The sequence below is a fragment of the Diachasma alloeum genome, unplaced genomic scaffold, assembly GCF_001412515.2.
Source record: "Diachasma alloeum isolate Michigan unplaced genomic scaffold, Dall2.0 Dall_scaffold_00681, whole genome shotgun sequence".
In the NCBI taxonomy this organism is placed as follows: Eukaryota; Metazoa; Arthropoda; class Insecta; order Hymenoptera; family Braconidae; genus Diachasma; species Diachasma alloeum.
Window position 1 is genome coordinate 182267 of NW_021680813.1, and position 19362 is coordinate 201628.

Sequence of the window (19362 nt, forward strand, 5' to 3'; positions counted from 1 at the left end):
TGTGGGATTAGGGTTCAATCAAAAGACAGAAGGCAACGAAAATTGGTTCAGCGTTAGTTTCTGTGTATACTCTTAATCAAATTTCATGAGTTATCCATTTACGAAAGTTCATATGTAGGTCTACATTAACCATCTTCTTGGAGTTGTCGAAGTATAAGAGCATTTGACACAGAGAGTCCCACCAGCTTTTGTAAACGAAATTTGTCCATTACTCACGAGTTGTAATTCAAATCACTATATCATATGTATAGTTGTCCACAGAAAAAGTGTTCACTCTGTCATTCGGTTCTACAAATTTTTTCGTCACTATTTACATGCGTTATGTGCAATATTTCTGGCAATGGTTCGTTTCGATTAGAACAATGATTTATTATGGTGCATACTCAAGTTTTCAGTTTTTTCGATTTACGCGTGATGAAAAATAAACAAACCTTTCCATAAACAAGTGGAAAATTGCTCTTGTCCTCATATGGTATTGTTATTTCTTCTAATAAATTATATAATTCGTTGTTTATTCCATGGTATTGAAGTGACTGAGATTTCTTTTTAAGAAATCGTCTCAGAGTTTCAACTCAGTTGGGTGTTATCATTATCATTATTTTTATTAACCCTTTCTATCATACCACCATTTGAATTTTTTACTGTTATATCACCTTTCCTCACTTCTTTGTTATTTTACGAGCTGACATTCTTGTCCTAACTACATGGCATTCATTTTAGGAGCTATGGTTCCTATTCACGTTACGGTGTTTATACTTTCGTCAAACGGTTTCCTAGTTACTAAAATTAGCTGCTTTATCAGTTCTGCATTTTACATGGTTGTCGTCTATATAAACCACGTTTAGGGCAGTATTGACTATGGCCAGAAAAAAGTTGGGACAGAGCCTAAATGCCCACATCCACGTGAGCACCCACATTTTCTCCACAAGAGGGCAGAACACCGCTTTAAATTCTACATGCGGCAATGTACATGGCAATTTTGTCCACCTCCAGGGAGTCTATTCTCGAGTCGGTGAGTGGCTGAGCGTATACGTTCGACTCGTACAACTCGTACGATCTCATATGGTTCTTACAACGAGAAAATTTTCGTTTTTGAATAATAATATTTCTGTATCTAACATTGATGTACTTCCGTTTCATTCCTCGATGGTATTTAACTATTTGAAATAATTTCATTATGTGTCATAGGACATTTTACGTAACATAGTGAGCTTTAATATGTTACATAGTGAAGCTTACTATGTTACGTAATAGAGCTCCCAATAATACTGAAAATGTCCTATAATTTTTGAAATCATGGCTCAAAAAGCTTGTTTTGATGCTTTCTCGATGAAGTGCAAAGATGATTAAAACAGCATAACTATTTATCAAGTTGCATAGTAACAATATGAAGCTTTAGGTCATATGGAGGTCAAATGGGAGTCATATATGGTTTATATGGGGTCATATAAAAGTTGTGCGAGGTCATATGGGATATGGATTCATATGAGATTCATATAGGGGCTGTATGAGGTCATATGGTGGTTCTATGGGCTCATAAAAGGGTAATATAGGGATCATAACAGTCATATGGGTGTCACCATTCAAAACAATAAGAAATAAGAGTAATAAATTTCAAAAATAGAGAATACATTCGGAAGCATATTGCTATTTTGTTAGCAACATAAACTATACCCATATACAGAAAATGCGATTTTCCACTTGTTTTTCTAATGTGTTAATGTGAAGCCGAGGTGAATCGTTTTCGTATGGACCATTGAACATTATTATATAAACGAGCTTACAGCTTTGAATGTTGGTAAACACAGAATATAAAAACCACCACCCGTTATGAGAATTGGACGTTGAGCACGCATGATACTGAATTGAATGATATTGGTGATGGCGGAAATTTTTCGTTTGCTCTTATTATCGACTGAGTATTCTACATAGGACTGCTCCCAGTTGCTGGCATATATCGCTTGACCAACGTCCGTTCCCTACAAACGTAGAACAAATTCAGCATGACAATATGTGAATTCGAAAAAAATAGGGAATATATTGAATCTAACTAAGTCTCCAATTTTAGAAGCAATGTAGCAATACAGAAATAGTTCAGCCACGATACTGCTCCAGTATTCAAACATCATGATTGTTTTCATTATAGGTTCTATGCTTCCCTGTAGAAATTTCGGTATGAATTAGGAAAATTTCAATGAGAAAAAGAGTGTGAGTAAAATAATCGAATGGATGAAAATCGTATATCACATGTAAGGAATCCAACAAGCATTTCGCTAAGTAGTAAATCAACATTACATACATATTACCTTCCAGTATACCAAGTATACTGTGGTAGAAGGTTTATTTACGGTGATAAAAAATAGATACAACAAATTGCAGCGCTAGCACGGTCATATACGTTCATTTCGTGTGATTCAAAAAGAAATTCTGTGCCAGGACTGGAAATTTTGCCACGCCGTACAAGATTTTTTTCCCGTATATAACGCTAAAAATTACTGTATTTTGCAATAAAATTTCCGATCCTGATACTTAATTTTTTTAAGGTCTATCAAAATGAACTCATTTCATCGTGATCGATAGCAGTTTCCTGTATTGCTTGTGTGTAGTTTTTCTGTCACCGAATCCTAAACGCAACTATTTTCGAAGATACCTGAATGGAAATTTCGCTCAGTTCACTTGGGTGTAAATCAGTTTCCGTTCCAATACTGGTCAGAATTTCTTGACTATATTTTCGGATATGGATGCGATAAAATTGTCAACAGAGAATCTGGACCCAATGCCGCGAAGTAAATTCTGATCCTATTCTGATCCCTCAAATCTCGACTGGATCTATATTGGATCTGGTACTGATCAGCAAGTTCAGATCCTATCAATTTGATTAGGCATAGATCCAAATAACCGTTACATTTCCAATCCAAAACTGATTAAAATTAATTCTGACCGATCACTCTCTTATCCCAGCCTGACTTGAATTTCCATTCAGGTAGCTGTGGTATTGATAACGATTTCGCGTTCAACTCACGAATTTAGAAAATATTTAATTAATATGTTATACATTAAATTGGATTGTTGAGGCTTCAAAAGAAATCAAACAAAGTGCAATAATGGTCCCCACGCATTGTACAAACATCGGGCCTGTTGAAAATTTTTCCAGTTTCGTAAGAAATCTGAAAAAAAAATTTCGAATAAATAACCATCAATTTCGATGAATGATTTGGCAAACTTATCCTCACATTAGAATTTTATCATGGTGTCGAATACAATTTTTCAGTTTCTCCTCCAATTCATAAATCTGAATCTTATTGCATATATAATTTTGTTCCTTATTTTTATCCAATAACGTGTCCTTTAGATAATCCAACTGAACACAAATATACATCATGAACGTCAAATTCAATATATCAAATACAGCGACGCCAACTGTAGATCCAATTCCACCCCATAACTGGAAAGCAAAACTCATGATGTATCGTGAAATGCTATTTATCTCCCAGGGGAACAATCCTGGATAAGGCAAGCGCCTCATCGCACTTGACTGAATGATTTTTCCGCCATAATATTGTTCATAGAAATCATACATCACTGGGTTAGTACACCATTGCATTACTCCACCTATTGCCACGAAAAACCATACGTTCATGAACAGCGTTGAATTTTTTTGACATCTGAATAATTTCAATTTGTACTTTTGATATTCTAAAAGAGAATATTATATAGTATTCAGTAGAGTGTGATAATATCAATCATTTGATCATATAAATTTGTTCTGGAATCAATTTCTAAAGCAGTTGATTTTATTACATTGCAAATTTCTGGCAATAGAGAGAGAAGCAACTGACAAAACAGTTCAGTCGAGGAAACGTTATCTGGTTTATTGGTAAATTGTCGTAATAATGAGCACTATTAGAGGGGACTTGATAAAATTTTACGGATTTCAAAAATTTTCGTAATTTTTTTTATTCAAATTCTCAGAGTGTTCATTTTCAAAACAATCACTCCACTAGCAAGTTTACTATCTTATCAAGTTCAGCAGGTAAGGGAGCTTCAAAGTAAACTGAAAGAAGGTATTTTCATAGTTATTCTTTCTCAAAATCTTCAAATTCGTGAGTGATTTCCGAATCGTAAATCCATTTATATTTCACTCGACGTGTTGTGCCACTTTATTATTAAATTTATTCATCCAGAAACAAATTTATTCTCAATGCGTACATTTACTTTTATCTCTATAAATCATAAGTACCGATATCCTGTAGATTGATCCTTTTACATAAATTATGACAATTCTCCATACACTTGACAAGTTCTACAATCTCCCCATGATGAAGTATGCAATAACTCCACTTGAAAAGTCCCAAGCAATGCAAAAATAGTGGATTAATATGAGCGGCGAAACTGGATAAATCGTAGTAATTTCCTGCATCCAAAAACTCAGAAACAATCAATAGGACATTGAAAAACATCAGATATGCAACCAATAATAAGTCGAACATTCTTCTAACTCGTGAAATATCATTTTTCCTCCACACTTTTAAATGCCCGAGAATTGAAAAAATCCCACTAACGAAATCTTCAAACCTCGGTATATCCCAAAACTCCATTTTCTTTTTTCTGAAAAGGAATAAAAACAGTGAGCCATGCGCGATATACAGTTATTCACAGCCGCGAGTATCAGGAGTAAATCTCACGTTCACATACTACCTTGGAGGACCATTTTAATAAAACAAGTCCCAGTATGTACTTGCAGTACAGGTCTGATCATCTTCCTATCTCGCATATTCCCCTTGTGCATGTACAACCGACAATTACGTGCGTTACGTCATACTGGCATTCATGTCTACACGGGGATTGCGTGCCTTGCGGTGAGGGTCATCGAGACAGGACACTTAAAATTCTGTTTCATTCAACTTGCTCAACGTTTTTTTTTCTCTCTAAATCTGCAGTTTTAATTGAGATAACTATATTGAGTTGTCCGGTTCTTTGATGTCTTACCTTTTGATTTATGGCTTCACTATTCAAGAGACTCTGTCTTTCTAGTGACATCAACTACCTTTGAAATACAAACTTTTACCTCTCCAGTATAATATGTCTTCCCGATCTTATAATCAACGGGTCCGTTTGATCAAGGAATTTTCTACTGAACGGTTGAATTTCCATACTCTAAGATGCTGTACTATCATTTGCTACCACTTAAATTACTAGTAAAGGGAGGAAGACAAGAAAATTTATTCTCTACCGACTTGATTGATGTCGACTAAGTAATTATAAATCTACGTCGATTCCATTCCCAGCAGTTCACTTGCAATCGATGAAACCGCCACTTTCCTACAGCAGAATTTCTACAGTAGGGAAATCCCTCTAATACTCACATCCCGCCAATTCTCCTGTCTCAAATATCATCAACTGAGTCATTGAATTATACTAACGTAGTATTTTCCCTGTCGTTTGAACTCTATTGGAGCACCGAAATAGATCCAAGTGGGTGTGCCAGGCCCGGTGATTTTTGGACGTTTCGAACCAGAGTGCTCTTCTCGTACTCCCCTCCCCTATCCCCACATCGCACCTCGGTCTCCATATGGACCCGTTGGAGAACTCTACTTTGGTGATAGTTCCCTGCCGCCAGCGTTGTCCAACGCGTTGCCAAAATTCGGCAATGATTGATGGCTATTACCCCAGTAGCCAACCCATCTGGGGTATCGTATTGTATTTTTTTTCCTTTATATTGAGAGTTATCCCCCCTCATATGTGTGTAGTTATGAAGATGACAACTTCCAATCAGTTCAAAAGCCCAAGACTGAGCAGGAGCGTAAATATTCACTCCGTAACCCCGGATAAGAAACATTTTCATTTATTCTCTTTTATTTCTGATTAATAAAGCAGAAAAATTCATTATTACAGTGTGGAATTCATCAGTTTTAAATCATAGATCTCAACACTTGAAAAACAGCAAATATTGACCAATAATTACTTAGGGTGGTATGTAACCGTTTAATCGCTTGTTGTTTCTCATGATTGGTTTACGGAGGAAGCAAATGGATCAGAAGAAGCCATCATTCCACTGCAACCGTTGCGTAGAAATAATAAATATAAAAGTGGGGGATTTGCTGATTGGTAAAAGTGAGTCGCACCGGACGAGAGAGATTGCAAATTTTGCAGGTGAGCTTGCATCTGTCTGGTGAGCGTAGTGCTGGTATAGGGGACTGCCTCTTCGCTGCTCTGTTCGCCGTTGCCGCAACAACATACACCGATCTTTATTAACAACAATTAACATTCATACATTGTTTATCCGGACCGTTACTTTTCGTTATAATCGGCTATAATTTTAATTAAAATCATTGCAATAAGTGTGCCGACTTGGGTATGGGGGACTACACATTGAGCAAGTGAATTCGTGGTGCAGTTAGTGGTGCATCAGGATATCATATGGAATAAACAGTAGTTTTCCCAATCGTGGAAGTTTAATAAGGTCATTCTGCGAGGGTTCATTGAGGAACAACAATTAAACTTGTTTAGTTAAACTTCAATTGAATTTTGCGTTTCGCGAAGAGTAGATTACTCTATGTTCACAAATTGAAACCCACAATTTGATCATAGCGCTCGATAATTACATTAATTGTTTCGCAATATCTTCATTAAGTCATCCTCTGCTCCGGATACTATTAATGACTCATTAATAATACACGGCCCGGGTTATGTAACCACTTAAACTTGTTATTCCAATCATCTCCTGCAAATCGCATCTGTTGCCAACAAACGGCCGGCCGTTGACGTACGCCTTGATCAGGAGAGTAGCTCGATACCAAGAGACGCGGGCGCCTCTCCTTTTTTTCACCAGTCTTCCAACATGACCTTCCCACTTGTAGCGATAAAACGCCGCGAATCGCAGTGCAAAACCATCTCTTTCAGTATCATGAGTTCCTAGCATAGAGATTTACCAGGCCCCGGTTATGTTTGATGCACCATTATGCCTTTGATTACGGTAGGTTAGTTGCATTGGTAACGTCACACTCACGATTTTTTTTCTTCGTTTGCAAGACGTTATAGGGTTAAATACGTCAGCGATTGCGTAAATGTTAATTCCTACGTGTTTCATTCTGTGAGTGGGGAGTGTCTTGTAATATTTTGCAGATACGCGGAAATCTTATTTAGTTGAAGTCGCTTGATAATATTAGCTCATTTTATCATGAGTGAAAATTATTGTATGAATATTAACTTAAACTTTTGATTAAAGATTTGATGAATCCATTTGAATAGAAAGTTAGCAATATTTTCTTCTGCGAATAATACCGACAGAATGCTAAAGGTAATAGTATCAATATGGTACTTTATCCGACTCTTGGACCCACAATTCGCGGCATTTTGCGTGGAGAGTACATGAATCGTCAGATAAACTGGGTGTTCTGAAGATAGTTGGTAAAGTCGAGAACGAGGAGACTTTTGTAATCGGGTAGTAGGAGTTTGAAGAGGTACTCCATTAATGCTACTGGACAGAGATTAGAGATCGAAGCTTTTTTTTGGTTTTTGAATTTATTTACAAGATTGGCAATATAAACAATCGTTTTCCTAATTTTTCCAAGTCGGCAGTGATGGAACAATCCTGTTGGTAAAGACATTAATATTAAATTTATGTATAATTCTTTTCGTTACAGACTACAGAACCAATAAATGTCCACTGGAGATTTCAGAATTTACGATGGAGGAGTTGTACTATCTGCGCGTAGCTGCGAAGGAGCTGCCTCACTGTAAGCGATATCGAAGACGCTTTTTTTCTCCAGAAGTTGTTGATGCCGGAGTCGACCACCGGTGGACATCGATAGAACAATCCCCGACTCCATGTCCTCATCACGACGTCTTGTTTCCCTAGAACAACTTCCGCTTGGATCCTCAAAATGTCGTGGAGATATCTGAGGTGAAGGATGAGGGACACGTGGAGGATGAAGGTAAAATGGGGGAATTTTTTCATATTTGTACTCTGAATGTTGAATTAGGTGATGGTACTTTGTCGAGGCTGAGGGTTGTGTGGGTTGTGGGGGTTTCTCAGGGGCGAAAATTTCGATTTGAGGTTCTTCGATTTTCCCGCCTTCTGCTCGTCTTAGCCTCCTCCCTTGACGAACAATGGCCTTAAGCTGTTCAGATTCTACGTTTTTAGAGGGTTTAACTTTCCGGTGAGGACGGGGGGTCATTTCTGGGGTTTTCAAGTCGAAATGTTTTCGATCTTCTGGACTCATTTTTAACCATCTCTGGCGAGTACTTTTGCGCAGCCATTTTGGAGGTTCTTCCTGATCTTCGCCGTCTCTTCGCTCCTGCATTTCTTTATACCAGACCATGTAACGAGACTGAGCTTCTGGGGTGTCTTCTTTCAAGTGTTTGCCATGTAAAAGATCAGGTGATTTCGGATCAGTGATGAATTTGGAAGCAGTAGGGTGAGATTCTCCAGACTTTGATGAAATATTTCTTTTATCTTGTTGGGATTTTTCATCTTTTTTTGCTCCAGTTGTTTGCTTCGATGAATTCATTAATTGCCTTAGGATATTTGAAGTGGCATCTGAAGTCTTTGATACGGAAATTTCCTTCTTTTCCGTTGATTCTTCCCGGTGTTCGATATTCTTGCTTGAAGCTGTCGTCTCTACAGTGCTGGGGGTTGGTACCGACTCAACAGCAGTTTCCCCTGTCATTACCATTGTAACATTTTCTACTTGAAAAATAGGGATTATTTTATCACATTCTGTTGGCAAATCTCTTGATGAGTCAGACAACATCTGCATTGTGTTAACCCGATCGTCTTTTTCTACTTCAATACAAGATGATGATTTTTTCATGATTTCTAATTTTGCACGTGTATATCGATTTTTTTTTACTTTCTTCAGAGGACTGGGAATTTCTCTTGAAGTTATGGTTTCTTTGTTCTTTATTATTGGTATCGATTTTCCTCGTTTTTCTGTTTTGAATTTTTCAGGTTGTATTTCTTCATCTCGCTCTGGTTTTCTAGACATTTTTAAGCGATCACTTGTAATCCGGGACTTGGTCTCTAATGGTAGTACTTTTTTATGTTCTTGACGTCTCGTTTTCTTCGGCTTTGATGTCGCAAGTTCTTCAGGAAATTTTTTTTGAATCTGTTTTTCTTTTATCGTAGAAATTTTCGAATCTTTACATTCTTTCTGAAGACTTTCCCTTCTAGTCGGTCTCTCTTTCCGTGATACTTTTCTTGAGTTTTCGTCGTTTTTTTTCAAATATCCAGTAGGGACAGCCTTGACCATTTTATGGATTATACCAAAAGTCTTTTGCGTATTTGATGTTTTTACTTCTCTGCTAGTTGTGCCTTGGGAAATATCTGGAAGAAGGTCAGAAGTTGAACCATCATCATCAGGTAATATTTCTTGAAGAGTTTTAGAAATTAATTCTACCTGATTTGGCTTAATTTCTTCCTTCCTTTTATTCTGATCGCTAGATGTGGTTGATTTATCCGCGATTTCCAAAGATGGCCCTTCCTGTTTGTGAGTAACAACAAATTCTCTTTTTTGGATTTGAATTTCATTATTTTCTTCCTCTACTGCCCCTCCAGTATGCTCCATTTCATTTACCACAATATCATCAGGAGGAACTTCTACTGGCTTCAACATTTCTAGTTCTCCACTATCACTCTCTTTCGTTCCTACTTGAGATTCAAAAGAAACGGTTTCGATTACGATGTTGTCATCCATGGAAACATCGAAAGATGTTGATGGTAGTAATAAAGAATCATCATTAATTATATGTTCTATTTGAACTAACTTTTTGTGCCGAGGAGTTCCATATGGTTGAGCGATAAATGTTGTTTGCGTGGAGCACCGACTAGATATGTTACTATCTTCTTCAAACCTTTCTAATGATGATTCTGATAAATTTGGGAGCTCTTTTGATACAGGAACTGCGGTTTCACCTACTTTTCTTTCCAACTCCAAATTTGGGGGTCCCGTAGGAATTTCTGGGGTGGGTACCTTGATGTTTAAATCCGGAATTGGTAACGCTGATGATTCTGGTGTTGGTGTATTTGTTTGAATGTTTTCTGTTGTGAAAATGGGTGTATCTTGTGACTCAGAGACTTCAGTCTTACGTTGTTGCCCTTCTAATTTTAAATCCAAAGGTATACCAGCGATCTCGGCAGTCAGTACCTCGATATCTAAATCCGGAATTTTTACCCCCGATTGTTCGGGCGCTGGTGTACCCCTTTGAAGTTTTTCTTCTGTTGTGAAAATGAATGTATCCTTTGACACAGAGACTCGACGCTCACATTCTCTGCCCTTTGTTTTCAAATTTGAAGGCTCAGTAGAAATTTCAGGGGTTGGTGCTTTAATATCAGAATCTGGAATTTGCATTTCCGAAGATTTTGGTCTTCTCAATTGAATCTTCTCTGACATGACAATGAACGTATCTCCTTTGGCTTCTTTTTCACTCTTCCCTGATGTCGCGATCGAATCATCTTTTTTAGGGGATTCTCGTTTAGGAGAGTTGAGAAAGGATGTTTCCCTCACTATAATCATATTTTTGGATGACTGACTTCCCCCTGATTTTATCGAGGTTGTCTCTAAATTTGCACTTTCAAACTGTTCTAAACCATCTTCAGTGGGTTTCAATTCGTCCACAATTTTTGTTGGTATGTGAGTATTGTCATGGATTGGGATTCCACTCAAATCGAATGGATAGGAAGTTACTGTTATATCCAAAGATGGTGTTGATTCTATTCTTTGTTGAAGTGCCTGACTTTGTTTTGGAGTTGGATAATCAATTCCTATAGGATTATTAGGTGAACCCTCCGTCGAGACAGGGGATTGACCGTTTGAACTAGGCTTAGCTATAGATGGTGGCTTCTCAGGTTGATCGATACCAAGTTTGTACTGGCTCTGGCTCGTTTCAGTTTGTATTGTTGAAAGATATTTTTCTATTTCTGCATTCGGGGACTGTGCGGATTGTGAATATCCAGTGTCTGTCAGTTCACCGCTTTCCCCTGTCAGTTTCTGTATCCCAGAATCAATGAAATTACGCATTCCACTCTTCACGTTCACAATTCTTTCGATTTTTGTGTGAAAAGTATTTGTTAAATCCTCACTACCAGATTTGAGTGTTTTCATAACATCAGAATTGACACTTTCAGTTGGGATTTCCATATCTCCTGTTGTTTCCTCTTGAGCAATCTCCTCTTTCAACTCGTCCGCCTCTTTCAATTTTGACATTTTTTGATCAAGCATTGTTCTACAAGGGGTTGCTGTAGCCATAGTAATTGCTTGTACAATTTCTGAAATGTCTGAACTAGTGTGTTCTGTTTTCTCTAACATATTTTTCGTTACTTGCTCCTCAGAAATTTCACTCTTTAATTTTGATAGTTTCTCTTCAAGTTTTACGCTTAAAGTGTTTTCAACATTTTCGACAGCAATTTGTATTCTTTCTAGTGCATCGGAATGACTAGTTTTCATATCCTCTTCTGCATTTCTCATTGTCTCTTCCTTCTTGAAGACCTGAGTCTCTTCGTCTGACATTTTTTGTTCGAAAATGCCAGTAATGTTATCTTTTGCATCGTCTGCAGATGTTTTCACTGCTTTCATTGTACCTGAAACAAAGGTTTTTGCTTGTTCGATAATTCCATCCATTGTGGTTCTTATGCTTTGAACACTTGGGATTATAGGTGATCGTGCTCTGGGTGATTTTGTAACGGATGGTTTTTCTTTTCCAGGGCTCGTTTCGGATGGGGAGGATATCGTCGTGTCAGAGCTTTTTTTTACACAACTTTCACCTCCACCATAATACTTCATTGCAGATATAATCGACTGATCTGGAAAAGCCATATCATCATCAGGTGTACGTTCTCTCAGGTTTCTGCTCTTTCTATCTATTTGTATTTTCTCTGCTCTTTCAGTTTCAATATTCAATTTTTCAAAAGGTGTACCATCCTCCTCATACCTTTCTTCTGCTATTTTCACGCGTTTTCTGTTTGATTTTTTCTTCATAACCCTATCCGACCTGGTAGGACTCTCGGTCACAGGTAAAGTGATTTCCTCGCGCTGTTTTTCCAATTGGGTTTCATTCATTTCAGTAGAGATCGCTGCAGTGCTGTCGGGCTTTGCAAGTAGTAATTGAATTCCTGCATTACTTTGTTTCCTCCGTGTTGATGTAATCGATTCCGAATCAGGACTACTTCCTACACTTCGTCTCTCTGAGTATCCTAATCCCATTGTTCCTACATCTGTTGTACGACTGGAACTCTTACTCCTCTTTGGTGACTTAATAATTATGGCTTCACGCATACTAGATGCCGAAGCGTCCCCGTAATCGGAATATTCTTCAGTTGCAGATGGTAACATTTCCTTTAATATCTTGGGCTTCTCCATTTCATGCACAATACTACTTGAAGATATCAAGAATTTGTTCTTTTCTGTGATCGCGTCAACGGACGTTTTAGGAACTTCTTCACCTCTTCTGATATTAGCTGGTTTATCAGAGGTTATTGTGTAGTCATGTTCACTGCTACTCAATTTTGTAATGACGGATTCTGCTTCAGATTTAGTCAATTTTTCTGTCATAGACTTCTTGGCTACTTTCATCTCTGTTTTCCCCTGTCTTCTTAATTTTGCATGCACTGCTTTACCTACCGGAAGTTCAAGTTTTTGACGTTCTCGCGCTTCTGCTTGAGGCTTCGATTTCTTAACAGATTTTTCAGTTGATTCTTCCCATTCTGAACTCGCTGTACTAATAGGTAATACTTTCCGTAATTTCGATTTTTGTTTGGCTTTATGACTAACCAATTGATCTGGAATGTTCAGGTGTTGTTTTGTAACAGATTGACTAGCGTCCTGGATAACTTTCCTTTCCGACTTAGATTCCATTTTTCTAGATTTTAATTCTTCATGATAATCTTTGAATTGAGATGTTTCGCATTTTGGTTGAGTACAACACACTTTCTTCTGTTCACCTGAATCTTCCCCACTAGAAATCTTCCGTCCAGTTAATTTGGAGAGTTTTCTGCTCAGTGAATTCATTTCCTTTTCTAGAATACGAAAACTAGGTCCCGATGCTGTATCGCTCCTCGATTTAGTAGTCTTCTTTCTCTTTTCCTCTTTCTCTCCTCTCTTTTCTCTCCTTCCTTTTTTATGAGTTGCTTGCTTTCTTTCTACCGACGAAGAATCTTCTATTTTAGGAATCGCTTCCTCCTCTCGAGACTCGTATTGTGAATTCGAACTGTCTGGTGCTTTTCTGAAATTTGCGGGCATTTCTGGATTTTCATCCAACGAATCCGAAATTTCGCGTAGAACTTCAGGTTCGATAGAGATCGTTCGTCCATCTTTGATATCTCTCATTTTTCTGCGAGAGATAGTCGTACGTTGTCCTGAATATTGACGTTCTTCTTCTTCAATTGGTGACTTCATCCATAGAGTCCTGATGCGCGTCGGTTCCTCTCCATATCGTTTCAGAAATTTCATTTTTTTACGAATTCTAGACTCTTCTTCAGATTCATTATCACTCCTGCTTCTAGTTTGATGTTCAGTCTGCGTCGCAGCAGTCTGGTCTGTTTGAGTCCCCGCAGCTACTTGCCCAGGAAGACTCTGAGTCTCCAGATAACTTGTAGGATCTACAACACCTGCACCTACTCGGCCATCTCGTTCTAGCAAGAGTCGAGTCAATAAGACATTTCGCGTCGCAAATTCGAGATCGTGCATTGTGTAGGTCTGAAGATTGACTGAACTTGTTTCCTTTGATTTTTCAAGAGGCTTTTCCATAGGAATTAATAGCGTTGCTCCTGCAAGAATATCTTGATGCTCGCGTATTTCTGATCTCTCGGGTTTTTCATATATTCCGTGATCAATTATCAATCTTTGAACGTCTGGTCCGAGTTGTTCGAGATGTTGACGATGATCTACTTCTAGTATCTCAGGAATCACTAATATTTCCCGTTGCTGGTGTTGTTGTTGTTGTTGCATTGACAGTTCATGTTGTCTCTGATGAGACTCCATACTTTGTCGCTCAAAATCATCTTGAAGGCAATCTTGATATTCTTTACCAGCTACTCGTAATTTCTGGTCTTCTATGAATCTGCGAAGGAGAATGTCTTTACCATCAAATTTGTGACCGCTGGCTTGGTCGATTATGATTTCTGGAGGTCTGTGCATCGTTGTTAGAGTTTCTTCTATTCCATCTCTAGTTACAAGTTTCATCACTTCTGCATTTCCTTCACGATAAAAGTGATGTTCACGTCTCGTTAGTATTGGCCCATGTGGTTGCCGTCCTAAATCTGATTCTCTTTCAAACTCGTGCTTGCGTAAGGAGTCAATATCTGCGGCTTCATATTCTCTGGCTCTTACGATGTTCTCCATATGGATCCGATGCTCCTCTTGTCGTCTTAGAGGGTATAATGGATCGTTCATAGGAATCGGGATCTGGGGATCTCCTCTAAGAGACATAGCTTTGCGAGGACAACGATAGTTGGAATCAGGGATGCGCACCACGTCGCCTGGTAAAGAGGCTAATCCATATTGCTTCGTGTTTCGACGGTTGAATTGCCAGTGCAGCCTCATTGGATCTGCACTCCAGGCCTGTTTCTTCTCAGACCAGTTGGAATCTAATCAAATTTATAGGACATTATTGGCGTAAATGAAAGCAAAATTTAATTATAGCAATATTTTCACAGAAGAACGGAATAATAATGAATGAAATTAAATATTCCTCAGAAGAGTCGTACAAGAAGATGAGCCTACTGACGACCTGTACTTGATCGTTATTGTGAAAGTGTTTTTAAATACAGTGTTATACCAAAATGAAATTTATTAACAGATACTTTGCTTTTGTTTATTTACAATATACTCCGATTCAAGTAATATGCACGTTTATATCTCAACTCATCTCTTCATACAATATTACCTCTGAATAGAATGAGCATAGTTCATGTAAACTCATCAGTTGATCAATTAATTACCTTGCATCATCATTGGATACTTCCGATGAATATGCCTCTTCGGTCTCCCATCTGACCGGGCCACTAATGTTTCAGATGAATGTATCCTTCTTTTCCTTGGTGCCATGTAAAATGGACACCCAGGACAGACGCAGCAAAATATGAGGGCGAAAATAGCCACTAGTATAAGCAGACCCAGGAGGATAAGGAGCCAGAAGAGCAGTTTATTCTCGGCTTTGTAGACTGTCTAAATTGAATGCCTAATATTTATCTTTCATTTTACGTGGTCACAATCGTCAAGCTGAGATCTTTAAGTTTACTTACGACTTCCTCACTGTATACTGATGGAATCGTATTTGTTATATTAATCGTTGTACCACCGTCTCTAGGATTTGCATTTGGAAACTGCATGTCTCCACCAATAACACCAACTCCATTCGCTGCGAGGGCGGCTCTAATTTTATCAATGTCGACAAGCGAGGTACCTCCTGCTGGTTCTACACGAGCTACCACGATACTTCTAAACTCAGAAAATTTTTAATTATTAGGTACAATTTTAATTCATCTCGATTCTAATATACGCAAATGAGAAAATACTAACTTTACTATGAAGTATATTCAGAATAGAAATAATTGAAAAGGAGAATATTTATTGCTATAAAAATATTTGATAGTTCTTAGATATATGGTAGTGCTTGTTTCATATTACAGGATTTTTTTCTTTCTTATAACCCTTTAATTACTGTCCGCGTTCGATAAAAAAATCGATTTTTGGCATTTTATTTTTTGCGCAGAAGCGATTTTTCATTCAAAGTGAAAAAATAATTTGTGTTTACTAAAAATTGGAGGACAAAATATCAAAAGAGAAAGAACCTTATTAGATTTATTTATTTCTATTTCTAACATTATTAACTTTCGGATCCGTAGGGCGGAAGTTATTGTATTAGGTGATCCCACTTTTGGCGTCACTTTTTTTATTTTCTGTATCTTAACAAGCGATAGCCGACATACAATGATACTTTCATAATATTATTCAGTAATCTCGTCCATTACTGACAACGCGCTCCCAGATTGCTGGCAATTCTCGAACACCATGTAGAGTCCCATTTTCATTCAACATGGAACTAATCCTATGCAGCTCAATATCTAACTGCTCTTTGCTGTTGTAACGAGTGCCTGACAATTCCCTTTTCACTTGACCGAAACAATTGAAATCACACGGATTCATATCGGGAGAATATGGTGGGTGGAAAAGTTCTACCCAATCTTCATTGTCAATTAACTGCCGAACGATGCGTGCTTTATGTGGTCTGGCAATATCGTGTAAAGCAAGGGGGCTTGTTATGTGATGTTCTTGTGCCCATTTGGGAATATTGCCATCCAAAAACGCCTTATAACGTTCAGATATCATAGTTGTATCGATCCCTTTTATATCCATCGGTGAGTACTTTATGCACAGTCGAATGAGTAATACCAAGTTGGGTGGAAAGATCGTTGACCCTCACTCTAGCTGACTGACGGAGAGCTTCTGCGATTCTATCTCTCCTTTCTAATCTATTTGATGACATTGGTCGAGGGACCCGCACCTCATCTTCAGCGGACGTTCGACCTCGTTTATAGGCATTGAGCCAGCGTTGTATTGTTCGTTTATTTGATACGTTGCGGCCAACACATTTTACTAATAACCCGTGCGCAACTCCTCCAGAGTAATCTAATAGGGCACAAAATTTCAGGAATATTCGTTATTCCATTACACTCCCAGATTTTTTCAATTCCTCCATCGTAAATACTGCAACGTAATTAAAATGAAAAGTATATGACACTGCTATACTGAATGAGCAATACTATCATGTTACAATTTCTTTCGTCACATGGTGCAATACCATGCCAGCTGAAAAGAAAAAGGTGACACCAGAAGAGGGATGACCTAATAATTATCCCGCAAATCGAATCTGAGAGATGTGGATCAAACTTTTTGTATGAATATATTCACCGCTTCACACCATCAGTACTTGGCAAAGTCGTTTCATGTCCATTAAGGGTGCTGCCCGGCACATATGGTCGAATTTCTTTCACCGTAATATGACCACCAGTAATAGTGGCCAAAGTTTGAGCGGTCTTAACAGGATCTGGATTCTCTTCGGCTACCACGAACATCACAATTCGTGCAATGGTTGAGGGACTTTGTAGAATATTTACTTGGGTTGTACCCGACAAGTGTGGAACTCCTAATGAAAAACATAATAGAATCCATGTCTTTTCAATCAGGCGACATTTTAACTAACGACATTCAACTACGGATTTCAAGTGTTCAGATTTAAATACACGCTAAACGGATGAAATTATTATTAATTATTGTCCTTAATTGAAATCTCGTAGTTGAAAAGACTGTATTCCCTAGATTTCTCAAAACGTCAACGATTCAACCAAAATATTAAAGCATGGAAAACCCTTTACAAAAAACAACTACTAATACTAAATTATTGATCCCTTGTAATTGCTCATATAAAAACAAATTGAATCTTTGTATGATGTTAATCATTAATGTATTAGTTCAGTCGTTAAATTGAGTTGCAATATGTTGTCTGTTGAAAACGAAAGAATTAAAAAAAAATGAAAATTAAAAAAATTTCGGCTAATTCCTAAAAGTTTAGTAATTTTACATGATTTGTGGCCGTCTGCATGGAAAAGGCTCACTTTGTCGACATAGAGTTATATATATTTCAGTAATCTGATAACATTCCGCTCATTTCAAGCCAAAAATGATCCTGTTGGTATGAAAAATGATATCACTAGAGGAAACCAAAAGAATAATTTAACATTGGTTTCAATGGAAATTGTGGTAATAATAGCGAGCATAGCTCAGAAAGTAGTATCATCAAAGTGGGCCCTTCCATACGCACGTCCACATTTACCTAAATCGTAAGCCCTGGCTGTGAGAATGAAGAGCACATTTCTGTCTGTGTCTTGACGTTTCCGACGTATGAATTTTTCCGTCCCATTTTCCGCATTTGATTGATTTTTATGATTAATAGTGAACGCTGTTGGGAGGATATTTGAGCTGTTTGATTTTGCAAGACCCTTATTACTTGGAAAAATAGTTTTCCTGAATTCTGATGCCAGAGCTTGATAGGGATTATGGCGAATAGTTCTGGCTTTCGTCATTTGCTTCCTCAGAAAAATTTCGCCAGTCACTTCATCGAGAAAAAAATAATTTTCGTAATTTCCGTGAATCAATTCATATCGAACTTCGTTGTTGGGAGGTTCGGCATCAGCATCTGTTGCCTGTTGATTTGAAAAATTTGATATTCATCAGTTGAGTAAGTAGTAAAATAATCATATTTGATGTACATCAGGTGGATCATTTTAAAAAATCACATAGTTTCAGAGAGACTGCTCTGAAACGTGAAAGTTTGTTATGGCCAAATGGACCTATTGATTGATTCTATTCCATGTTTTTGGCCGTCCAAAACCTATTGATTGACTTTTGATATTTGATTGGACATCCAAAATTTTGGAAACAGGTGACGTTCAAGTTTTTAATTAAAAAAGGCTCCATGGACTACAGGTTTCTTCCAATTTGGACTTTTTTTTTTGTTAATGTTCGTTAGATTTTTTCTTCAGCTTTCTAATTTGCAATTCCACGTGAAATCCAAAATAAAAAATAATATATTTCGATACCAGTGTGAAACGCGTCACGTGACTCCGAATACTGCACTCTGATTGGTCAAAATCAGAATTGAGGAAATTGTCACTGTTATACGGTGCACTGTCATATGCTCGTCAACCCCTGATTGTTTTCACTGGTATCGTAATATACTATTTCCAACTACGATGAGAATTAAACCCATATGCTCCGTTCGGCAACCCACCGTTCTAAGAACATAGTCATTAACGTTAATTGTCTGTAAAATGCATGGTTCAATAAAATGTGGATGAATTCTTCCTCGAAAATAAAACTGATATAAACTTATAGATATAATCACGCTAATTTCAAAGCTGTTCAACAGATCTTTCAAACACGTCTAGTTTTCCACAACCACAAGCTTGTTCCAAAACAAGCAGGGTTGCGAGCCCATTCGACAAGCGACAGACCGTTATTTTACTCGTTATTAGTCTTTTAGATTCTTTCTCTCTACCAATTTAATTGGTGATAAGCGTCCGAATGGATCTGTCGCAATGGTTCTATGATAAATGCTCCTGAAAATCCTCCGTGGAAAATTTCCCATATTTTTTTCTACACCGATTTCCGTTATTATTTTTATCGTCATTTTCATTTGTTTGAATGGTAAGTTATTTGTTATTTCCAAGATTATTCTTCTCCAGTGTCCTTCTTTCGTACTGTTCAATGTTCCCATGATGGCATTTACGCTACGGAATAATTTATTATTTTTCACATCAAGACATAGTATGCCTATAATCATACCTGTTAAACTAATGAATAT

The 19362-nt window shown here is 37.6% G+C and overlaps 2 protein-coding genes across 2 annotated transcripts in view; both read right to left on the bottom strand.

Moving 5' to 3' along the window:
* Positions 1-125: 125 nt before the first annotated feature.
* Positions 126-4598, bottom strand: LOC107044109 (odorant receptor 13a-like). The gene is made up of 6 exons (XM_015265858.1): positions 4241-4598; positions 3234-3696; positions 3056-3167; positions 2052-2159; positions 1785-1979; positions 126-185 (listed from the first exon to the last, which is right to left on the bottom strand). Exons 1-6 carry the CDS (start codon positions 4596-4598, stop codon positions 126-128), a joined length of 1296 nt encoding a protein of 431 aa, XP_015121344.1.
* A 2954-nt stretch (positions 4599-7552) lies between these two features.
* Positions 7553-19362, bottom strand: part of LOC107044110 — a 39620-nt gene continuing 27810 nt past the window's right edge. The window contains exons 15-19 of the mRNA XM_015265859.1: positions 17833-18202; positions 16919-17145; positions 15242-15442; positions 14939-15164; positions 7553-14584 (exon numbers count right to left, since the gene is read on the bottom strand). Of these exons, the coding sequence (XP_015121345.1) occupies positions 7686-14584; positions 14939-15164; positions 15242-15442; positions 16919-17145; positions 17833-18202 (7923 nt within the window). The 3' untranslated portion in view covers positions 7553-7685. The remainder of the gene's footprint in view (positions 14585-14938; positions 15165-15241; positions 15443-16918; positions 17146-17832; positions 18203-19362) is intronic.

Bases quoted from the DNA above. Each gene is read 5' to 3' on its own strand.
- LOC107044109 (XM_015265858.1), bottom strand. From the start codon at position 4,598: ATGGAGTTTTGGGATATACCGAGGTTTGAAGATTTCGTTAGTGGGATT. The intron at 3,697-4,240 runs GTACTTATGATT...ATTCTCTTTTAG, and splicing joins GATCAATCTACAGGATATCG to AATATCAAAAGTACAAATTG. The intron at 2,160-3,055 runs GTATAACATATT...AAATTTCTACAG, and splicing joins CCTCAACAATCCAATTTAAT to GGAAGCATAGAACCTATAAT.